Source organism: Hylobates moloch, unplaced genomic scaffold, assembly GCF_009828535.3.
Source record: "Hylobates moloch isolate HMO894 unplaced genomic scaffold, HMol_V3 SCAFFOLD_14, whole genome shotgun sequence".
Lineage (NCBI taxonomy): Eukaryota > Metazoa > Chordata > Mammalia > Primates > Hylobatidae > Hylobates > Hylobates moloch.
The window spans coordinates 75,925,245-75,945,676 of NW_026652289.1; the positions used below are offsets into that span (position 1 = coordinate 75,925,245).

General features: G+C 33.7%; 1 protein-coding gene across 1 annotated transcript in view; it reads right to left on the bottom strand.

Annotated features, from left to right (window-relative positions):
* SPRED1 (sprouty related EVH1 domain containing 1) overlaps positions 1–20,432 on the bottom strand; it is a 101,483-nt gene that overhangs the window by 5,197 nt on the left and 75,854 nt on the right. The window contains exons 5-6 of the mRNA XM_032174393.2: positions 9,175–9,333; positions 565–666 (exon numbers count right to left, since the gene is read on the bottom strand). Coding sequence (XP_032030284.1) covers positions 565–666; positions 9,175–9,333 — 261 coding nt within the window. The remainder of the gene's footprint in view (positions 1–564; positions 667–9,174; positions 9,334–20,432) is intronic.

The following is a 20,432-nucleotide window of genomic DNA, read 5'->3' on the forward strand; positions in this document are numbered from 1 at the left end:
TGTATAGCTTGGGTACACAAAAAGTCTCTGAAAAATGACGTAAAATACCCCTACTTCCACAACCCTTCTGGGAAGGTTGGTTCTTTGAGGCCAAAGAACAAAATTAAGTCTTTTGACCCCTTCCATCATCCATAAATGCAGGCTTCTAAGTAGATAAATTTGTATCTTTAGCTCCAGTCCCTGGACATAGTGACTAGTCTACTACAAGTAAGCATCTGACTCAGTTTGGGGCAAACTTCTACTTCCTAGATACATGGAATTAGGGCTAAAAAAATTCTAGGTCTGAGCTAAAGGTGGGGTGACAGATACAGTTCCTTTAATTAACAATATATAATTCTTTTTGGTCCTATCTAATAAATGCAGCTCTGGCAATCTTTTAGACTCAAATGAGAAGTTTGGAGAGTTTTTAACTAACAGCATTTATAAGCACATAGGCAGCAAATTCATACAATGAAAAATTTTCTAGTACAATTGAACTATATGGAGAATTAGAAAGACTGGAAAACTTTACCTATATATTAATTAGTTAAATTCCATATCACAAGATAAACTAACATTACTTACCCTATTTTGGGACTTTAGGCTTCCACATTCCTTGGATATTTGCCGCTGTACGTATTCCATACTTCTGCTCTGAATGTCCAAGCCTGGCTGACCAAATGCTATCTAAAATACAAACAATTTCTACTTGAATGACACAAGAATTTCACTTTTAATGAAACTGTACAGTGTATGTTCCAAAACCTTATAATCTATTAGCAGTAAAGTTTTTCAAAAATGGTTTTGAGAATAAAAACAGAATCATTTCCCCCCACCTAAAACACAAAAACCGTAGGTCTTTTCTTACATATTTAAATTTTAACAAGTAATGAATACATAGTCAAAAAAGTACAAACAACCCAAATATTCGTCAAGTAATGAATGGATAAACAAAATGTAGTAAATCCGTAGAGTGGAATATTATTCAACCACAAAGAGAAATAAAGTAGTTACACATGTCACAATGTTGCCAGGGGCTGGGAATAGGGAAGGAGGGGCAATGACTGATAATCAGTGTGGGTTTTTTGGGAAGTGATATGGAGTTTGATACTGCTGATGGCTGCATAATCTTGTGAATATAATAAAAACCACCAAATTATATACATTTTTAAAGCATGATTTTGTGGTAGGTGAATTATATAGCAATAAAAAGATAGGAATCTTTAGTGTCCTGATACATTTACAAGTGTTTTGAATTGCAAAGCCCATTTCAGACCTAAATTATAGCTAAAATACATCAATGTTTAATTTTTAAAATTTTATGGTGAAAAATTCCAATATACATAAAAGGAGAGAATAATGTAATGAATCACCACGGGTCCATTATCTAGCTTCAGTTATCATCAACATTTTGGCAATCTTGTTTACTTCTTATTTTTCCAGATAATTTTGATCCAACTCCTACTGTTACACACTTAATAAACACAATAAACACTATAACCCTGAAAATAAATAGTAATACATGCAGATAGCAAAATTTTCAAATAGTATAAAAGCACATGAAGTAAAACCCTTCCTTCCATCTTAGACCTTTCAGTCCCAGTTTTAAAAGTTAACTATCATAAAAAAATTTTTTAATGCATTCCTCCAAAAATTTTTACACACACACACACACATCTTTAAAACAGGACCCTTTGTACTGTGCCCTTGGTTTCTGCATTTAATGATACAATATGGAGGCCATTCTATGTGTATAAGTAGAATCTGTAAGAATTTAGAAATTAACAAGAGGAAATAACTATGGATTAAATGGTCTGGGAAGGCATGAAAGGAAATGCAACTTGAAGTAAACACAGAATAAAGCTAGGTATTTGGTCAAGCGAAAAAAAGAAAAACAGAAGAACATTACACAAAAGGAAGTGGAGAGAACAATTTTTTTTTTCCTGATAGAACACAATGAGACCTCAACTAGTATTATTAAATATGTATTTCTAAGAACTATTTTAAAGAGTAAAAATGTCACGTTTCTCACCACTGTCTCAGAAAAAAGTCACACACACCACTTAAACACATACATACTTTGAAAACTACCTGAGTCAATAGGGTCTACGCATATTAAATATTAGTTCTCTCACACAATCTCTAAGTGAAAAGACAAATAAATGGACAATATTGACCTTTTCAAACTTACTAAAAACAAATGTTGTAAGATACACCCCAATTAATTTCTGCTTTTTAATATCCTCAAAATTTGGCACGTTTGCTATAATCTTCAGTAAAATTTATTAGCTGAAAAAGTCATAAGAGACGCTTCTTCAAGGCTGGTCACAATTAAAATTTTAAAAGGATTCCATTTATAATAGAACAACAAAAATGGTACAAAGAAATAATCCTATAAAATATGTATTATCTTTTCAAGAAGAAAATGCAAAGTTTTATGTAAAGATACAGAAGAAGAGCTACACCAAGGTATATATCATATTCACTAATAAAATGATAAATTATCCCCTAAACTAACACACACATTCAGCGCAAATCAAATATAAACCACAAAAGAATTCTTCGTCAGATTTGACAAGCTGATTCTAAATTTTTTAAAGGGCAAACAGCCAAATTAAAAAAAAAAAAAAAAAAAAGATCCAAGAGGGAAAACAAAGTTAGGCACTTTCTCTACAAATATTAAATTATTATAGAGCTACAGCATTTCTACAGTAAAGATGACAATGTGGCACTCATTTAGACTAGAGACATCAGAAATAGACTCAAACATATATAGAGAATTGATATGACAGATATGGTACTGCATATCAGTACAGGGAAAGGCTCCAATAAACAGTGTGGTGACAATTAGTAACCTATGTGGAAAAAATAAAATTTGATCCCTACCATAGAAAATAAATCAAATTAAAGTAGATTAAAGACTAAACTTTAAAAGTTTTAGATTAGGAAGAAAATCTTTAAGACGAGGATAGGGAAGAGTCTGTCAAAATAATAAGAGAAATGATAAATTCAACTGCATTAAAATTTGTAATGTCTGTTCACCAAAACACCACAAAGAGTGAAAAATAATCACAAACTAGGAGATAATAGCCGCAAATAAAACTCAGAAAGATCCTGAATCCAGAATATACAGAGAAGTGACACAGAACATTTGATTACCTAGTAACAAGGCCATATGAGAGCATGCAGTTAAAACCCATTTGTAAAGGAACAATCACAGTTATTTCCAAAGTCTTTCAAATACTCAATACATATCCCCTGTACATGGTACACATCAATCCTAAAGTCCAGTTTGTCCCAGAATCTTCTGTAGCACATCAATGTAAAAAATCCACTCCTGAACACTCTAAAGAAACTCATGCACATGAATAGTTGTGGACAAGAAAGTTTGTACCAGCAGTATGCCTGTAACAACAAAAACCTGAAAACAACTGAAATATCCAATTGGGAGAATAAAAAGAAACAAGTTTTAGAACTATCAAGGAAAGCATGAGAATGTTAGACAAATACAATTCCAGGTAATAGTTACCTCTAGGATGGAGGCAAAGGTGTAGATTGGGGGTGTTCCTTTTTTAAGTTGTTTCGTGGTTTCTCAAGTATTCAGTGAATACATTCTTTTTTATGTATTAAACATGTCATAAATCTTTGATATAGGCTGTCATATTTGTCTACAGTGAAATGAACCCCGTGAAAATAAGAGAAACTGAGTTAAAGAACTATAATGGCTTCTAGGCCTGTAAGACTTTGAAACAATGTATCTATCCATCCAGAGGATTTTTTTTTTTTTTTTTGAGACAAGGTCTCACTCTATCACCCAGGTTGAGTGCAATGGCGTACGTGTCTCATTGCGGCCTGGACCTCCCTGGCTCAAGCAATTCTTCGGCTTTAGACTCCTGAGTAGCTGAGACTACAGGTACGTATCACCATGAGATATATATATATATATATATATATATATATATGAGATGGAATCTTGCTATGTCGCCCAGGTGGTCTCAAATGCCTAGTCTCAAGTGATCCTTCTACCTCGACCTCCCATAGTGCTGGGACTGCAAGTGTGAGCAACCATGCCTGACCTCAAAAGATTTACTAGCTCTTCAAAGCATTAAAAAACGAGTCAAAGACAAACACTGGCAATGCCTATTTAAGCATTACTAAGGGAACATAAACTAGCGTAGTTGACAATTCTTTATGGGTCCCATCTCTGCAGATCTAGTGAGCATATGCACTATTGGCCTTTTGTTTTGGACTATCTTTTCAAGGATGTCTGTACAGTGAAACCCTTGAAAGACACAGTGTTTCCCCTTTGGAGACAGGCTTGTTTAGTGTCCAGTATAACAAAGACAGTATCTCCTTCCTCAGCAAGGCAGGCAGGCTACTGAAGTGCATTAAAAGTCATTACAAAAGACTTGGCTTCCCTAAGTTCAAGGTTCCAACGCTGGGATGCTAACCCACCGAGTGGACAACATATTCCTGAGCATCATTCCCATGGGATTTGGAGGAGCAAGGGAAACACAAACATGAAGTTCATGCTACTATTGTACTGTGAATAATAATAAAGTCCTTTGTTTGACCCAGCAGCCATGTCTTCTAGCAGCATTCATAAAACTAGTAAGTTAACTTGCTAGCTTACTCTTTACAGTTCAGCAAGGCAGTTGTCTAGTCCTTTTGGCAAGGTTGTTCCTCTGTTGTAGAAAAAGATCCATCAACTTATGCAATTAAACATTCAAAAGACATAGTTATTTTGTTGAGCATTTACGCTCACCAAGTTAGCTTTTAGTGATGATCTCATAAAGACCTATTTTAGGTAGAGAATGTGTTAATCAGGCTACTGCAGGTAACTACAGTCCTCATGATGGTTGAAATCAAATTTTATGTTCTGATTTTCACATATCATTTTCTTAAACTCAATTATTTGAATCTCTGAAGATGACTTTAGTCCTAGTATCCTAAGAAAATAAGGTGTCTGGTCTGCAAGCTGAGGGCCAGATTCTCTACCATGAAAAAACTCATCCTGTGAGGCCTTCTTGGTCACATACAAATGGAAAACTGCTACACTATCCTAACAGCACTGTGCTGAATGGAACTGTTTTATTCCTATTAAGAAACTTCTACAATATTTCTTTACTGTAGGTATAGCTACAGTCCACTGCAGCTTTAAAAGAGTAAACCGTTCCATTCTAATTCCTATTGAGAAGTTCACTAATTATAACAGCAGTAAATGTATAAACATCTAGTTATGCAATTCATATAACCCTTGATTCTCTAAGTCACATCAATTTTGGAGATAAGAAAAAGTATCAATTACAAGGAATTACTTACGAGTATTATTGTTCTATTTAACATTTTTCCTAAGTGCTTTATATATAACATTAATTATTTAATATTCATAACAACTCTAGGAGGTAGATACTGATATTATTCCAATTTACAGATGAGGATACTAAGCCACAAAGAACTTAAGTAACTTGCCCAAGGCCGCACAGCTAGTAAGTAAAGAAGTTGGAATTCAGAGCCAAACAGAATAGCTCTAGAGGCCATGTCATAATCCCAAAGCTATCAGCTGTCTGCCAAATGTTGTTCACTTCTCTCTCTGCAGTTATTGAGCACTTTTTGTACTTTCTACTTGATGACTACATTCTTCAACCACCCCATCATAACCGCCATTACTATTTTGGGAGAAGAGTTCAGTTCTTTTTCCCCATCAATCAACAGAACACCTTTAAATATATAGTTCTTTCAGCCAAAGAAGGTAGGCCAAATAAATTCCCAGGGCCTGGGATGAGGAATACTGGTATATCATAACATCCCTGTGTTACATTCACCGTGTTTTCTTTCCCTGCTCAACTGTATGAATCAGTGACTTAGTTCAGGATATCCATACTTCCACTCTCTCCTATGTTGAGATGAGTTTTTCTGCCTGCCACTCAGTATGTGGGAAAATATTTTGTATTTAAAACTGTTAAACTGAGTATCTCCAGATTCAAATGTCTCACAGGATGCCTGGAAGTTTATAAGCAAGTATGACTCCTGGTGGGTTCATTTTAATATCCCAAAATCTCTAGCGAAAATATGCAGATTGCTTTTAGCCTTTATTCTTGCAATTATTTTGCTCAAAGTAAAACTGGCTTGCAATTTTTTCCTTCTTGTACCAATATCTTAATTTTTCTTTAATTTTTTATAAAATTTCATAATAAATTTGAACATACATAAACTACAGATAATTTTTAATCACTAAAAATAGGTAGTTTGCCAGTTTGTTGAGAGGATTAAAACGAGTTATATAAGTAAAGCACTTAAAACAGTATCTAGCACGTAGTAGGTACCAGCTATGATAAACATTAATAATAATGATTAGTGAAAAATAAAGCTACAGGGGGCCTGGGAGACTTACCTGGAGCCTTTTACAATCTGTGTCTACCTTGAATAATTCAAACTGTATTTGCTATGGTATGAGAGTTGCTGGAAGAAAAGCTCCCAGATGATCTAGAAGTTTTTCTGTTCTCTCTCTACCCACTTTTAAGACTTCAGGACAAGAATAGTAGGGCCCGCAATGCTGAATTAATCAAGTTTGAATTGTTAACTTTCTGTCTCAATAGCAAATCTGTAACTCTACCTAAATTTCACTTCCACCTTGGAAAATGAAGTAATTTTATCTCTTCTCATGCAATTCTCCTGTCTTTACAGTCTCCATTGTGCCTTTCTCTATCAATTTTTTTCTCTGTCCTGAATCTTTTAATTTCTCCACTTTCTTCATCTTATGACCATATTCATTTCTTGACCCTGCACCCCTCTAACTCCATCTATTTGTTAAGGAAGGAAGGCTTTTGCAGTCAAGCTTCTAGAGAAGTGGCTAGCAAACATCATCTTTGTTTCCTCTCCAGACATGCACACCTCTTAATCCCACTGAAACTGTGGTACGGTTATCAATTACCTTTATAGAGATGAATTTGAATTTTATTGGGGCATTTTCGCCATAAAATATTAATTAACTACTCCATCATTTCCTTTCCTTACTCCATCACTGTCCTCCCCGGGCTTCTGAGACATCCTTTTCTGGTTCTCCTAATGTGACTGCTCTTTCTTAACTCACTGTCTCAATATTTAGTGATTCCCTACTGTTAATAGTTTTAAAACAGAACATATATAGTCTTCCAAAATAATTCTAACTGTCCTCATAGTTTCAATTTTCATTCTCTGATAATGATTTCCAAAATTTATCTCCAGTCTTTAACTCTCCCTGAGCTTCAAACAATATTTAAAGAGCTACTGGTTGAAAATTTCTAAATCTGTTCAAAGACATCAAGTCACAGATTCCAGGAGCTCTTTACAACCAATACAAAATATATAACCTAATACCTAGGTATAGCATAATAAAACATCTGAAAACAATAAACATATTATTTCTTAATAGGAAGGGTAGAAACTTCTTCTCAATGGTATTACATCTTTTAAATTGATGAAAGAAAATGAATTATAACAGAATTCAATGAAAAGCAAAACATCCTTCAAAAATGAAGGAAATAAAAGATTTTTATCAGATAAATGAAAACTGAGGTTCAGCAAGCACCAATAAACAGCAAATGATCCTAGATGGAAGTATAATACATAAGGTACTGAAGAATGTCAAAAGTCATAAAAAAGTGAATAAACCTAAATGAATGCTGACTGTTTAAAACAGTATTTTTGCAAGGTTTTAAATTTTATAGAGATAAAGTTTGTAATGACAATTACATAAAAGGTAAAAGAGAGGTAAACTGAGTTAAGATACTGTAGATCTGTGCATTATCTTGAAAATGGTAATAAAACATTAATACAGGATAGATTTTAAGGAGGCAAGACACATTTGTAATCTCTAGGATAACCACTAAAAATACTTAACAACTGTATTACTAGTTAGCTAATAAAGGGACAAGAATCAAGTAATATATTTGAATCAGCAAAGTGAAGGGGAAAAATACAGCAAATGGGGCAAATAAAAAATGAATAAAATGGTAGATTTATATCAATAATTGTGGTAAAAGTAAATGAACAAAATACGCCAATTAAAAGACAAAGACACTCCGGGGGGGAAAAAAAAACCCAAACCCAACTATATATGGTTTAAAAGAGAGGTCTGAAATGTTGGAAGAAAAAAAAAAACCAAAAACCCATTGTGAAAGTGCTAACCAGAAGAAAATTGATGTAATCAGACATCAAAAAAGTAGCTCTTTAAATATTGTTTGAAGCTCAGGGAGAGTTAAAGACTGGAGATAAATTTTGGAAATCATTATCAGAGAATGAAAATTGAAACTATGAGGACAGTTAGAATTATTTTGGAAGACTATATATGTTCTGTTTTAAAACTATTAACAGTAGGGAATCACTAAATATTGAGACAGTGAGTTAAGAAAGAGCAGTCACATTAGGAGAACCAGAAAAGGATGTCTCAGAAGCCCGAGGAGGACAGTGATGGAGTAAGGAAAGGAAATGATGGAGTAGTTAACTAATATTTTATGGCGAAAATGCCCCAATAAAATTCAAATTCATCTCTATAAAGGTAATTGATAACCGTACCACAGTTTCAGTGGGATTAAGAGGTGTGCATGTCTGGAGAGGAAACAAAGATGATGTTTGCTAGCCACTTCTCTAGAAGCTTGACTGCAGAAGCCTTCCTTAACAAATAGATGGAGTTAGAGGGGTGCAGGGTCAAGAAATGAATATGGTCATAAGATGATGCAAGGTTGCAAACCAATGACTGCAATTTAACAAACAGAATAAGGGAAGAAAAAAATAGAATCACCTCAATTACTGCAGAAAAAGCATGTAATAAAAATTTAGTTCTGTAGGAACACAAGGTTATCCTTAATCTAATAAAGAGATCTATAAAAACATATAGTAAACACATCATAATTAATGATAAATATTGAAAGCTTTCCTGTGAGATAAGGGGTAAAATAAGAATGCTTGTGATGTCCCCTTGCTCAATCGCTACACCCATATAGGACTTTATGGTGTATATGTTTACTGTTTCACTCTGGATTTGATTCATCATAAATCACATTCTCCTGGTTTTGTTTGTGGGGTTTTTTGTTTGTTTGTTTGTTTGTTTACTGTGTCTGGTAAAGGGCAGATAGTTTTAATGTCCTTATCTAAGACATCATCCAATTTCTACACATATAAACAACGTGCTGAAAAAATATTTTATCTTCTTACCTGATTGGCTTGGCTTTGCATGTAGACTCTTCTGGCATTCAGATCTTCAAAGGGAGAAGGTCTTATATTTGAGCTTCTATAAGGCTCACTGGTAACAACTGTCTCTTGCTGAAAAAGGTGATCCTTCACTAGAGAACTGGAAGAATCCTCTTCATTTGCCTATTGGGAACAAACCTTAACGCATTAGTTGCCAGAATAAAAATCACCACCACCACAAAGTAAGATACTTTCACTCTAAAAAGTATTTAGCAAGTCAGTAAGTATATATCGCTACCATCGCTATGAACAGCAATTCCCAAAACTCAAATGTACATGATTATAAAGCTATGTCAAAATATAATAATAATATGAACTTTTAGAAAAATTCAACTTCATGAGAAAAATGGGCTTTATTAGAAATAACATGAAGAACTAAAAGGCTAACCATGTCATGTAGAAGAGCTAATTATAATAATGCTTTTAACTATAATAAAAAGTGATAAATGTACATAGAAAATGCAGAAATTATTAGGAAGAAAACACAAATCTGTTTTATTTTGCAAGTTAAAAAAAAATGTTCAAAGAACTCTGCTGTTGATACAGTGAGTCAAAAGAGAAGACAACAGTAGTCTATTACTGTGTTGAATGAGTGAATGAATAAATTAGCCTAAACTTGCTGATTACGTAGGATTTAAATCATGTACTCTAATTAGACTTAGGTTGGGAGATATGCTCAATAAATGACACTCACTAAAGACACTTTTAAAATGTCGTAAACAATAATTTATATAAAATAAATATTAAGTAAGTAAAATTTAGCACACTACAAAACACAAAGTCCTGGAAGGGCTTTGTTTCATTTAATTTTTTAAAGAAATGGGATATTACTTTTCCCATCACTGTATAATTATTTAAGAAAAAAGCTGATATCCAAGTAAAAGTGGCTGAAATACTTTCACTAGCTTATTCTAAAATAATTCAGAGAAATCACTATAGGGCTAACAATTTTAAGGGTTCAAACCTTTCATAAGCTTTTCTTTTTAAAAAATTTAAAAGATTGTGTTGGTGCTACTTCTAAAATTAACAAATAAAATTCAAAAATGACTAAGATATTTTAAATTTATAAATGCAAGTTCTAGTTTTTGTTTAAGAAAAAAAAAAAAAAAAAAACAGCCTTGTCCCATTTAATTCCTTTGACATTCAATTTCTCCATTAGAAAATAATTGTGATACTGATGCTATTTTATGACACCGGGTTATCATAAGGATATAATGGTAGTAACTGAAAATGCTCCTGAAACTAAAAGCTGTTATTGTATCAAGGAGTAGGCAATTGAACTATTAAAAATATATCTGAGAATCTACTGTCACTTAAAACTATGTCAAAACTGGCTGCTATTTTTACCCAATTTTCATAACAGCTGTCCCAATGTGTTGTGACAGTTGCTGATAAAATATTGGAAAAATGTTGGCTAAACATTGATATCCAGCAAACATGCTTTCAAAATACATAATCAAAATTGGGAAGAGTAGAAAACTTCAGGAAATGTATTTATTTGTTCCAGAGATTTCTGAAAATAAATGACTCAAATAATTGTCAAAAATCATAAGCAAACTGAATAGAATACTGGGAGAAAAAAAAATGGGTGAGAAAAGACCTAAGTTAGAATCTTGTCTTACTTTAACTTATCTAAACCACAATTTCTTTCTTTTTTTTTTCTTTTGAAATGGAGTCTTGTTCTTGTTGCTCAGGCTGGAGTGCAGTGATGCAATCTTGGCTCACTGCAACCTCCGTCTCCCAGGTTCAAGCAATTCTCTGCCTCAGCCTCCTGAGTAGCTGAGATTACAGGCGCCCGCCGCCAAGCCTGGCTAACTTTTTGTTTGTTTGTTTGTTTTTTAGTAGCGACGGGGTTTCACCATGTTGGCTAGGCTGGTCTCGAACTCCTGACTTCAAGTGATCCACCTGCCTCGGCCTCCCAAAGTGCTGGGATTACAGGCGCACAATTTCTTTTTATTATAAATTGAATATCTGCCTCAACAATTTCAGGGTTGGGATACTCAGGAGATTGAAAACTATAAACAAGCATAAGTTTTAGGAGTAGTATCAGTGGTAATTATAAGATGCCGCTTTTAATTGTGACTTTTTTGAATTATCTTTTACTAAATTATAATAACTGAGAAGTCATGTTAAAATTATAAATTAAAATAAAGCTGACTTGAAAAAATCTGCATATGAACAAACTTAGTGTCTTGCTGTACTGAGTTGGGTTATTCTATTTATATACTGTAAATTAAACATTAACACATTTTACTTTAAATATAATACTTTTTTAAAGAAAATATCACAAGTGTTTGTTGCTTCATTATTAAACTGTGTGTAATATTTAAGTAACAAATGATTTTTAAATGTTTACCAACATAGCTGAAATTAACCTATTAACTAGGAAAGGTTCATATTGCACACTGAATTTATAGCTACACACCTAAACGGGTCTCAGTGAATAAAATAACCAAAGCATCATTCAAGTGTCTGATATGGCAAACAAAAGACTGTTTGAAAATGCAAAGTATACAATCTACAATGAAGTATATATATTATTCATGAATTGTAAGAATCAAATTAACATTTTAGAGAATCCTAAACTAGAAAAAAGTATCTTCCTACTACCTAATTATCTCTTTCAGCAAGTTAAAAGTTTAAATGCATATTAAATTTACAGGTTTTTAAAAAAGTGGTGATAAGGAAAACAGGCATACTCAATTCATTGCTAATTCTACACACACAGAAGTAAAATAAAATCTGGAACAACTCTTCCTGGAAAGCAATTTTAATAATAATGCAACAAAAAAGCATTTAATAAAATGTACCAAAAGCTTTTAAAACATTCACACATTTTGACCACTTCTTGAATCTAGCAAAGAAAAAACAGTACTAAAATGGAAAAAGCTTTAGGCACAAAGTATTTTTCTCAGAATTATTATCTGTTGTTGTTTTAAAGTTTTATTTTTTCCACTAGTTTTTTTGGGGAACAGGTGGTGTTTGGTTACATGAGTGAGTTCTTTAGTGGTGATTTCTGAGATTTTGGTGCACCCATCACCCAAACAGTGTACACTGTACCCAATGTGTAGTCTTGTATCCCTCACCACACCCACCCTTTTCCGAGTCCCTAAAGTCCAACGTATCATTCTTACGCCTTTGTGTCCTCATAGCTTAGCTCCCACATAAGAGTGAGAACCTATGACGTTTGGTTTTCCATTCCTGAGTTGCTTCACTTAGAATAGTTTCCAATTCCATCCAGGTTGCTGCAAATGCCATTATTTCTTTCCTTTTTATGGTTGAATAGTATTCCATAGTGTGTGTGTGTTTATGTGTGTGTGCATATACATAATCAAAATTGGGGAGAGTAGAAAACTTCAGCAAATGTATTTATTTGTTCCAGAGATTTCTGAAAATAAATGACTCAAATAATATATACAATATATATAATACAAAATATATATACACACACACATACATCACATTTTCCTTATCCACTCATTGATTGATGGGCATTTGGGCTGGTTCCATATTTTTGTAATTGCAAATTATGCTGCTATAAGCATGCATATGCAAGTATCTTTTTCGTATGACTTCTTTTCCTCTAGGTAGAGAACTATTTTTAATGGTAAAAAGAAACAACTTGAACATGCCATAATAAGGGAATGGTGAAGTAAATTATGATATGCTCATAAAGTGAAATATGGTGTTGTCATTTGAAATCAAGTTTGGGAATAATATAATATACAATGTAGGAAAGGTTTAGTGTTAAAAAGTCAGTACATAAAATTTTCTTTACAGTATTATCGTAGCCATAAAAATATAAAAAGTTGGAAATAAAATGAAGGCTAATACTCCTTGATGGTATGATTAATTTTCCAATTTTGTAAGCTTACTTTTATATAATTTTAAAATCAAGGTACTGCATACTTTCTCCCTTTTGATGTAGGATCATTTTATATTTTAAATTTTTATTATTTTAAACTTTATTGGAGGTGTAACTCAATGAGACTGATCTTTTTTTCAATTAACATGTTTATGAATAGTACTGCTAGAATGAGACAGGTTTAGCATCAATTCTATTCCTGTTTTGTCTTTCTTTTTCAAGAGACAGGGTCTTACTATGTTGTCCAGGATGGCCTCAAACTCCTGGCCTCAACTGGTACTCCCTAATAGCTGATACTACAGACGGGTATAGGTCACTGTGCCTGATAAATCATAATATTTAAAAATATAATACAAATATACTGTATCAACGAAACCAATTTTTAGCTTAAATACATTTTCCCTCTTCATCTGAAATAATTAACTGAGAGACATACTATACCTTTGCCCAAATCCTTCTGAATTCATGCAGAATGTCTTTATGTCAATAAAATAATTTTCTAAACAAGGTAATCTTCTGAATATCTTTCAAATCCATTTCCTCTTCTCAATACCTACTATTCACTGTCTTAATGCAAAGCCCTCATTATCTTTTTTTGCCTGTCTTATTTCAGTAGGTTTCTAACTGATTTCCTTGTTTCCAGCCTTTGTCCCATTATTCTTAAGGCAAATCTAATTGGTTTTTCTGTTCAAAATCCCTTAAGGTTTCCAATGACCAAAGCTTTGTTGGAAGACTGGGCACATACTGGAGAGGACAGGGAGGAGAGTAAGTATTAGCTAAGGAACTCTTCTGCAAGGTACATAATTTACACATACATAAAAATGGGCCCTCTCTCCCTGGGAAATATGAGACTCACAAGATAAAGCCCAATTTTATTTTCCTATGAAAAAGAAATGGAATGTAAGTATATAAAAACATACTGACCATTCAATTAAAGACACATGGAAGTATAATGCCATTTTTATATACTAACTAGGAAAGATGTAAAACACAGGTAGTAATACTGAATGTTGGCAAGGGTTTGGAGAAACAGAAATACTTTTTTGCGCTGTTGGTGAGAGTGCAATTTGATAATGGCACTGGAAAAAAAAAAATCCGTACTTTTTGACCCAGCATTTCTACTTTGAGAGATTGACTGTATATACAGATACACACACACACACACACACACACACACACACACAATCACAGTAGCACTATTTTTTAACAAAAATAAAGAAAACAAGAATCAAAATATCTTATGGCTCTACCAGCAGGGAACTGGTTAAAAATTTTGATACATGACAGAATTCTGCACAGCTATTAAAATGATATTTTCAGTATTCCCAAGGTATTGTTAAATGAAAAAAGCTAGGTACAGAACAGTCAACATGGCATGATCCCATTTGTCTAACTGATAGAAGGATGAATTGATGGATTTATATTTTTACTTTTAAAATACCAGAAACTATCAATATAGTTCCGTGGAGTTGAGGCTAGAACCAGGGGACTCATGGGTTCTCTCTCCAAGGAGTTATTTTATATGTATAAAGGACTATATACATAATCATATAAAGAATAATAGAATGTGTACATTTGTCACCCAACTTAAGGAAAGTGAACATAACCAATACAACTAATTACTCCTCTGTGTTTCTCTGTATTAGCACCCCCCATCTCTACCACTTGGACCCTCAGCAGATAAACCCTATCTTGAAGTCACTTATTTTTTCATTTTTTTATCTTCTTTAAGTTTTACTAAACAAATATCCCTGAACAATATTTAGTTATAGATGCTTTTGAACTGACTGATATCATGGGACATTCTGAAATTTTTTGCTCAATTTTTTTCAGTGAAATTCATTCACATTGACACGTGTAGCAATAATCAGTCATTTTGACCTCTGTGTACCAATGATAGCTAAAATTTATTGAGCATTTTCTATGTATCAGACAGTCTCAAGTAGTTTACATGGGTTAACTCAATCCTCACAATAATCCTTTGAGGTACATAGTATTATCAACCTACTCCATATGAAAAGACTAAAATCCAAAGGGATTAAGCAACTTGCCTAAAATAAAAGTTACTAGGTGGCAGAGTCTGGATAAGAACACTATAATTTATTCATCTATTCTCTGTCTATGGATGTTTGGGTAGTTCTAATTTTTTGCTATTTCAATAAACGTTGCTAGGAATAATAGTGTATAGGCCTTATGGTATATATGCACAAGAGTTTCTCTAGAAGACATCCAAGAATAGAAATGCTGGGTCACAGGATATACATATGTTCCAGTTCTCATAATGAAAATGATTTTTGAAGGTGGTTTAAACAATTCATATATCCACAATCAGTGCTCCATATTCTTACCAAGACTAGGTGCTGTCACACTGTTCACTCTTATATGTATATCTGCTATTTAATTTCTATTACAATGGATCCATCTTATTAAAAATTAAATAGTGGCTTTCCTTATGTGAATAAGAAACTCCATGAATGAACAAAAGAATAAATGAACACACAGTCTGTTACTTAAAAAGAGTCAATCTACTTTCTTAATATGGCTTGTTCCTACTGGTTTTCATCCTCATTTCTTTGATTTAAAAATATTGATATACCTGTCTCTTTCCGTTAGCATCTGATGTTTCATACTTCTGATTTTCTGGTACATGTCGCTTCCTCTGCCCAACAATGACATGCTTCAAATTTTCCACTAAAAAACTGTTTTATGCTTAACCTCAGCCACAAACTCATCAAAAAGTCTTTGTTGATTCACTCACAAGTTAGTCACTCCCTCCTTTGAATTACCTTAAAATTATATGTATCTATCACCCTATATTCTCAGTACTCTTTTATTTACATTTTTCCCATGAACCAGTGCTATACTCCGAATGTTTGTGTCCCCCACAAAATTCATACGTGGAAATCTAATTACCAATATGACGGTATTAGGAGGTGGGGCTATGATTCAATTAGGAAGGTAGAGCCCTCATGAATGTGATTAGTGTCCTTATAAAAGAGATTCTAGAGTGCTGTCCTGTTCCTTCCACCATGTGAGGATATAGCCAAGTATCACTTATGAACCTGAAAGTGGGCCCTCACCAGGTACAGTCTGTGCCTTGAGCGGACTTCCCAGACTCAAGAATGATAACAAACTACTTTTGTTTATAAGCTACCTAGTCATGGCATTTTGCTGTAGCAGCTAGAACGAACTAGGACAACCTGTAAGGAGGGACTCCGCCTAAGTTTTATCCCTGGAGCATAGAACTATATGCCTGGCACACACTGAGAATTCTACAATCTGTGACATGCAAATATCCAATAATCAGATCACATTGATACCTCAGGAGTAAATGTGATATATTAGAAAAAAAGTATATAAAGAGAGCTCCTTAAGCAATAATAAATCTAAACACTCTGGCCAGGTAGCTAGCTAGACAGGGTCTTGCTCTGTTGCCCAGGGTGGAATGTGGTGGCACGATCACAGCTCACTGTAACCTTGACCTTCCAGGCTCAAATGATCATCTCACCTCAGCCTCCCGAGTAGCCGAGACTACAGGTGGACTCCACCATGCCTGGCTAATTTTTTGCTTGTGGTAGAGACAGAGTCTCACTATGTTGCTCAGGCTGGTCTTGAATTCCTAGGCTCAAGCAATCTTTCCGTCTCATCCTCCCAAACTGCTGGGATTACAGGCATGAGCTATCACACCTGGCAAAAAATATCTTTGAATAACTGTTATTCAAAGTTCAAGTTATAAAAACAATAAAAATTATTTCCATAATCCTACCCCCGTGGAATAGCCACTATTATTATTTGATATATATCTTCCTAAACTTCCTAATGCATGCATATGTGTTTACATGCTATGTATAATTTGATTCCATTTATATTGCAGTCTATCCACACAGTGCTCTTTTTCTTCACTCCTTAACATTCCATGGACTTTTCCCCATACCAGTATACAAGTTACACTTTGCAACTGCTGCAAAGAAGTCCAGCATTGCATATGTCATATACTACCTTAGCTAATACTCTAATTATGGGCATTCAGATTTCCAAATTTTTGTTACATGCATTGTAATGTACTTCTTTTTACATGTATCTTGGTGTACTTGTATCATTTCTTTAGTATTAGTTCCTATAAATGGAATTGCTGAATAAAGTATATACACGTATTCAATTATATTACCAAGCTACCCTTTGGCAAACTTGTGTTATCAACTGAAAACCCCTCAATTGTTTAAGACAGAGGAACCATTTCCTTACATCTCTGCCCACACTGGGCCTTACTGCTTACCTAACTTTTATATTAGGGATGTTCGACCTAAGTATAAATGCGTATAATATAATATACCTATCCTAATAAAAAAAATTCAACATCTGAGCATTCTTTTGAGCCACATGTCAGTGCTTAAGAAAATGTGAATTTTGGAACATTCTGAACTGTGGATTAGGGATGCTCAACCTATAGTAATAACCAAAACACTTTCTTAATTTGGATTTGATTGACCATAAAGTGTTCAGACTTAGACAAACTTCTATTTTTTTTTTTTTTTTTACTGGGTTATAACCCCTGAAAAGTGACAATTACTATGGAAACATGAACATAACATAAAATTAGGTGGTGGGAAATGCCAAAAATCTTCCACAAGAGCAAAAAGTTTAATATATGATAGGCACAAAGACTGTAAATACGCTGGCATTATCTCTAGCTTAAAAAAATTACATCTATAGCAGTTATATATACTCACTTTCAATGCTTTTAGTATTGTATGCTGGCACAGGCTAATGTGTATTGTCTACAAAGTAACCCCATGCCAATAGTTAATGCACAATGAAAATTTGTTTTACTCTCAGCTGCTGGTGTAAGAATTATTCTTTTATGGTTGATAAGTGATTGCCTAGTTTTTTATTTTTCAAAGACTTCTATAGCAATTTTGTGTGTGGAGGCAAAAGGATACAGAGTAAAGCAATAAAATAATTCCAGCTGTAGCTCTTGATCAGAACATAAGGCCAGATGACAGCTGCAGAAAAAACAAAAACAGATTTTGCTTCTCTCCTCCCTTTGCGCCCCTTCTGCTAGTACTAGTTCTTAGAGAAAATTTAGTGCTGTTTTGCAAACCCTTGTTAATGTATGATTCCCAATAAATAAGTCAAATGCAGAAAAAAAGGGATATCACAGTCGACGTACTGCTCAAGAACATCATTCTTGTAGTTGTAAATCACAAATTACAGGTTTGCAAAATGTGTGACTGGCTCATATCCTACTAAAATAAGTTTTTAAATAATTATATCATTGGTTTATTAAATGACAGAAGTGGTTTAAAATTTTCTTTGGTAAAGAGCCCTTATATCTTGGCATTACATGTGTTAAACATGCTACCAAAGCAATTCCTTAGGTACTTAAAATTATATGCTCAAATTATGCTAGCTTAGGAAGCATAGAAAAAAAGGAAAAAAATTACTCTAATTCCACAAGTCCAACAAAACCATTATTAATACTGTGGTGTAGTGTTTTCAGTTGCAATTCATTTTAAATTTGGCCACAACTGTCTCCTATTCTGTTCATTAGCTTTCTTTAGTTTGATTAGCTTAACGGTAAGAATAAACCAGCAGTTGAATTTTTAGTTTTCTATTTGTCTATGAGCTTTGACTGGAAACATTAACAGCATATAGCATTTTCTTTAAGCAACCTGAACACAGTGATCTGTGAGGAAATAATATAGAAGGAATATGAAAAATGCAGCAAGACAACAATGTCTGGCAATAGTGGTAAAGGAAAACAAGTCCTCTAATCTGGCTTATTCAACGGAAGAACGAAACTATGTTTCTAATGAAGAGTTAGTTTGGCTTAATGTGGTATTAGGTTTGCAGAGATTGTTTACTGTCTGTAGATCTACTTTTGAGTTAATAAGCAGTAATTACACACATCCTGCTAACACATAAATCTTCAACCCTTTAAATGTAAGTATATTTCTAGGATTTTTATCTTAAGGTCACACTCAAAGATACAAATTAAAATGTATGTAAAAGGCTGTGGGAAATATTCAATGACGTGAATGATTAAATTGTAGTATAGCTACATAACGTAATGGCTAAGATCAAAGACTCTGAAGTTAGACTGACACAATGAAAATGGCCAAGAGATTTTAGGCTGACTGCATTTTAGAAGTATGATCCCAATGGTGCTTTTAAAAGGAAGTATGCATTTGTATGCAAGATGCCAGAAGAAAGAAAAACCTAAGCAGAAATATCCAAATATAAACAGTAATTATTTTTAGGTAGGAATGAATGATTCTTAATTTTGTATTTGTAATTTTTGAAATATGCACATATTAGTCTAAGAGTCAATAAAATTTTAAATAACATTATGCAAAAAGTTATACAGAGAATGTTTTTGCTCTCTTATTGGGTAATAAATAAAACTCAACCTAAGATACAACAGGGCTTTCTGAAAACTGTTAAGGCAGCACTTATGAAAGGATTGTGATAGCTTGCAGTACCATTAAATACTCTGTACTACCTAAATAAAGCCAATCCACTAACTTAGTTTTCAGATATAGAGCCTTATTAAAATATTACCACCTCTGAAAATCATTACATGAACAATTCATATCCCTGCCTAAAGCAAAATTAGACAAACATAAATCATCGCCTTCTAATCATTTTGGCTAAGAAATGACATTACTTACTTCTAAAAAAGATTGTTAGTCACGTACTTCTAATGGCCAAACGAGAAAACATGAAAATGTTTTACTTCATTATCAATCAGATCTCATCTTTCTTCTGCCCAAAAACATGTTATCTAATATCTTTTCCTCTTTCAACCTCAAGCCTGTTGTGAGGTAAGTTTGTGGGTTTTGTTCTCAGTCCAGCATATCTGAACAATAAGAGCTGTAAATGTTGTAAGTAACAACTCTGTCAGCACTAAAAATGATCTTAAAACAAGCATAAGCTAGCATTCAACAACAATAAGAAAAACCTAGACCAGGCACAGTGACTCATGCTGTAATCCCAACACTTTGAGAGACCAAGGTGGGTGGGTGGATCACTTGAGCCCAGGAGTTTGAGACCAGCCTGGGCAACATGGCAAAACCCCGTCTCTAACAAAAAGATACAAAAGTTAGCCGTTGAGTGGTGGTACGTGCCTATGGCTACTCGGGAGGCTGATGTGGGAGGACCACTTGAGCCCAGGAGGCAAAGGCTGCAGTGAGTTGAGATCATGCCACTGCACTCCAGCCTGGGCAACAGAGTAAGACCCTGTCTCAAAACAAACAAAAAAACCAAAAGCTCTCATTTGTCTCATTAAAATAGTCAAAGAAAAGAAACCAAATGAAAAGAACATTCATACCTTAATATTGGTTAGGTTTTTAAAAAT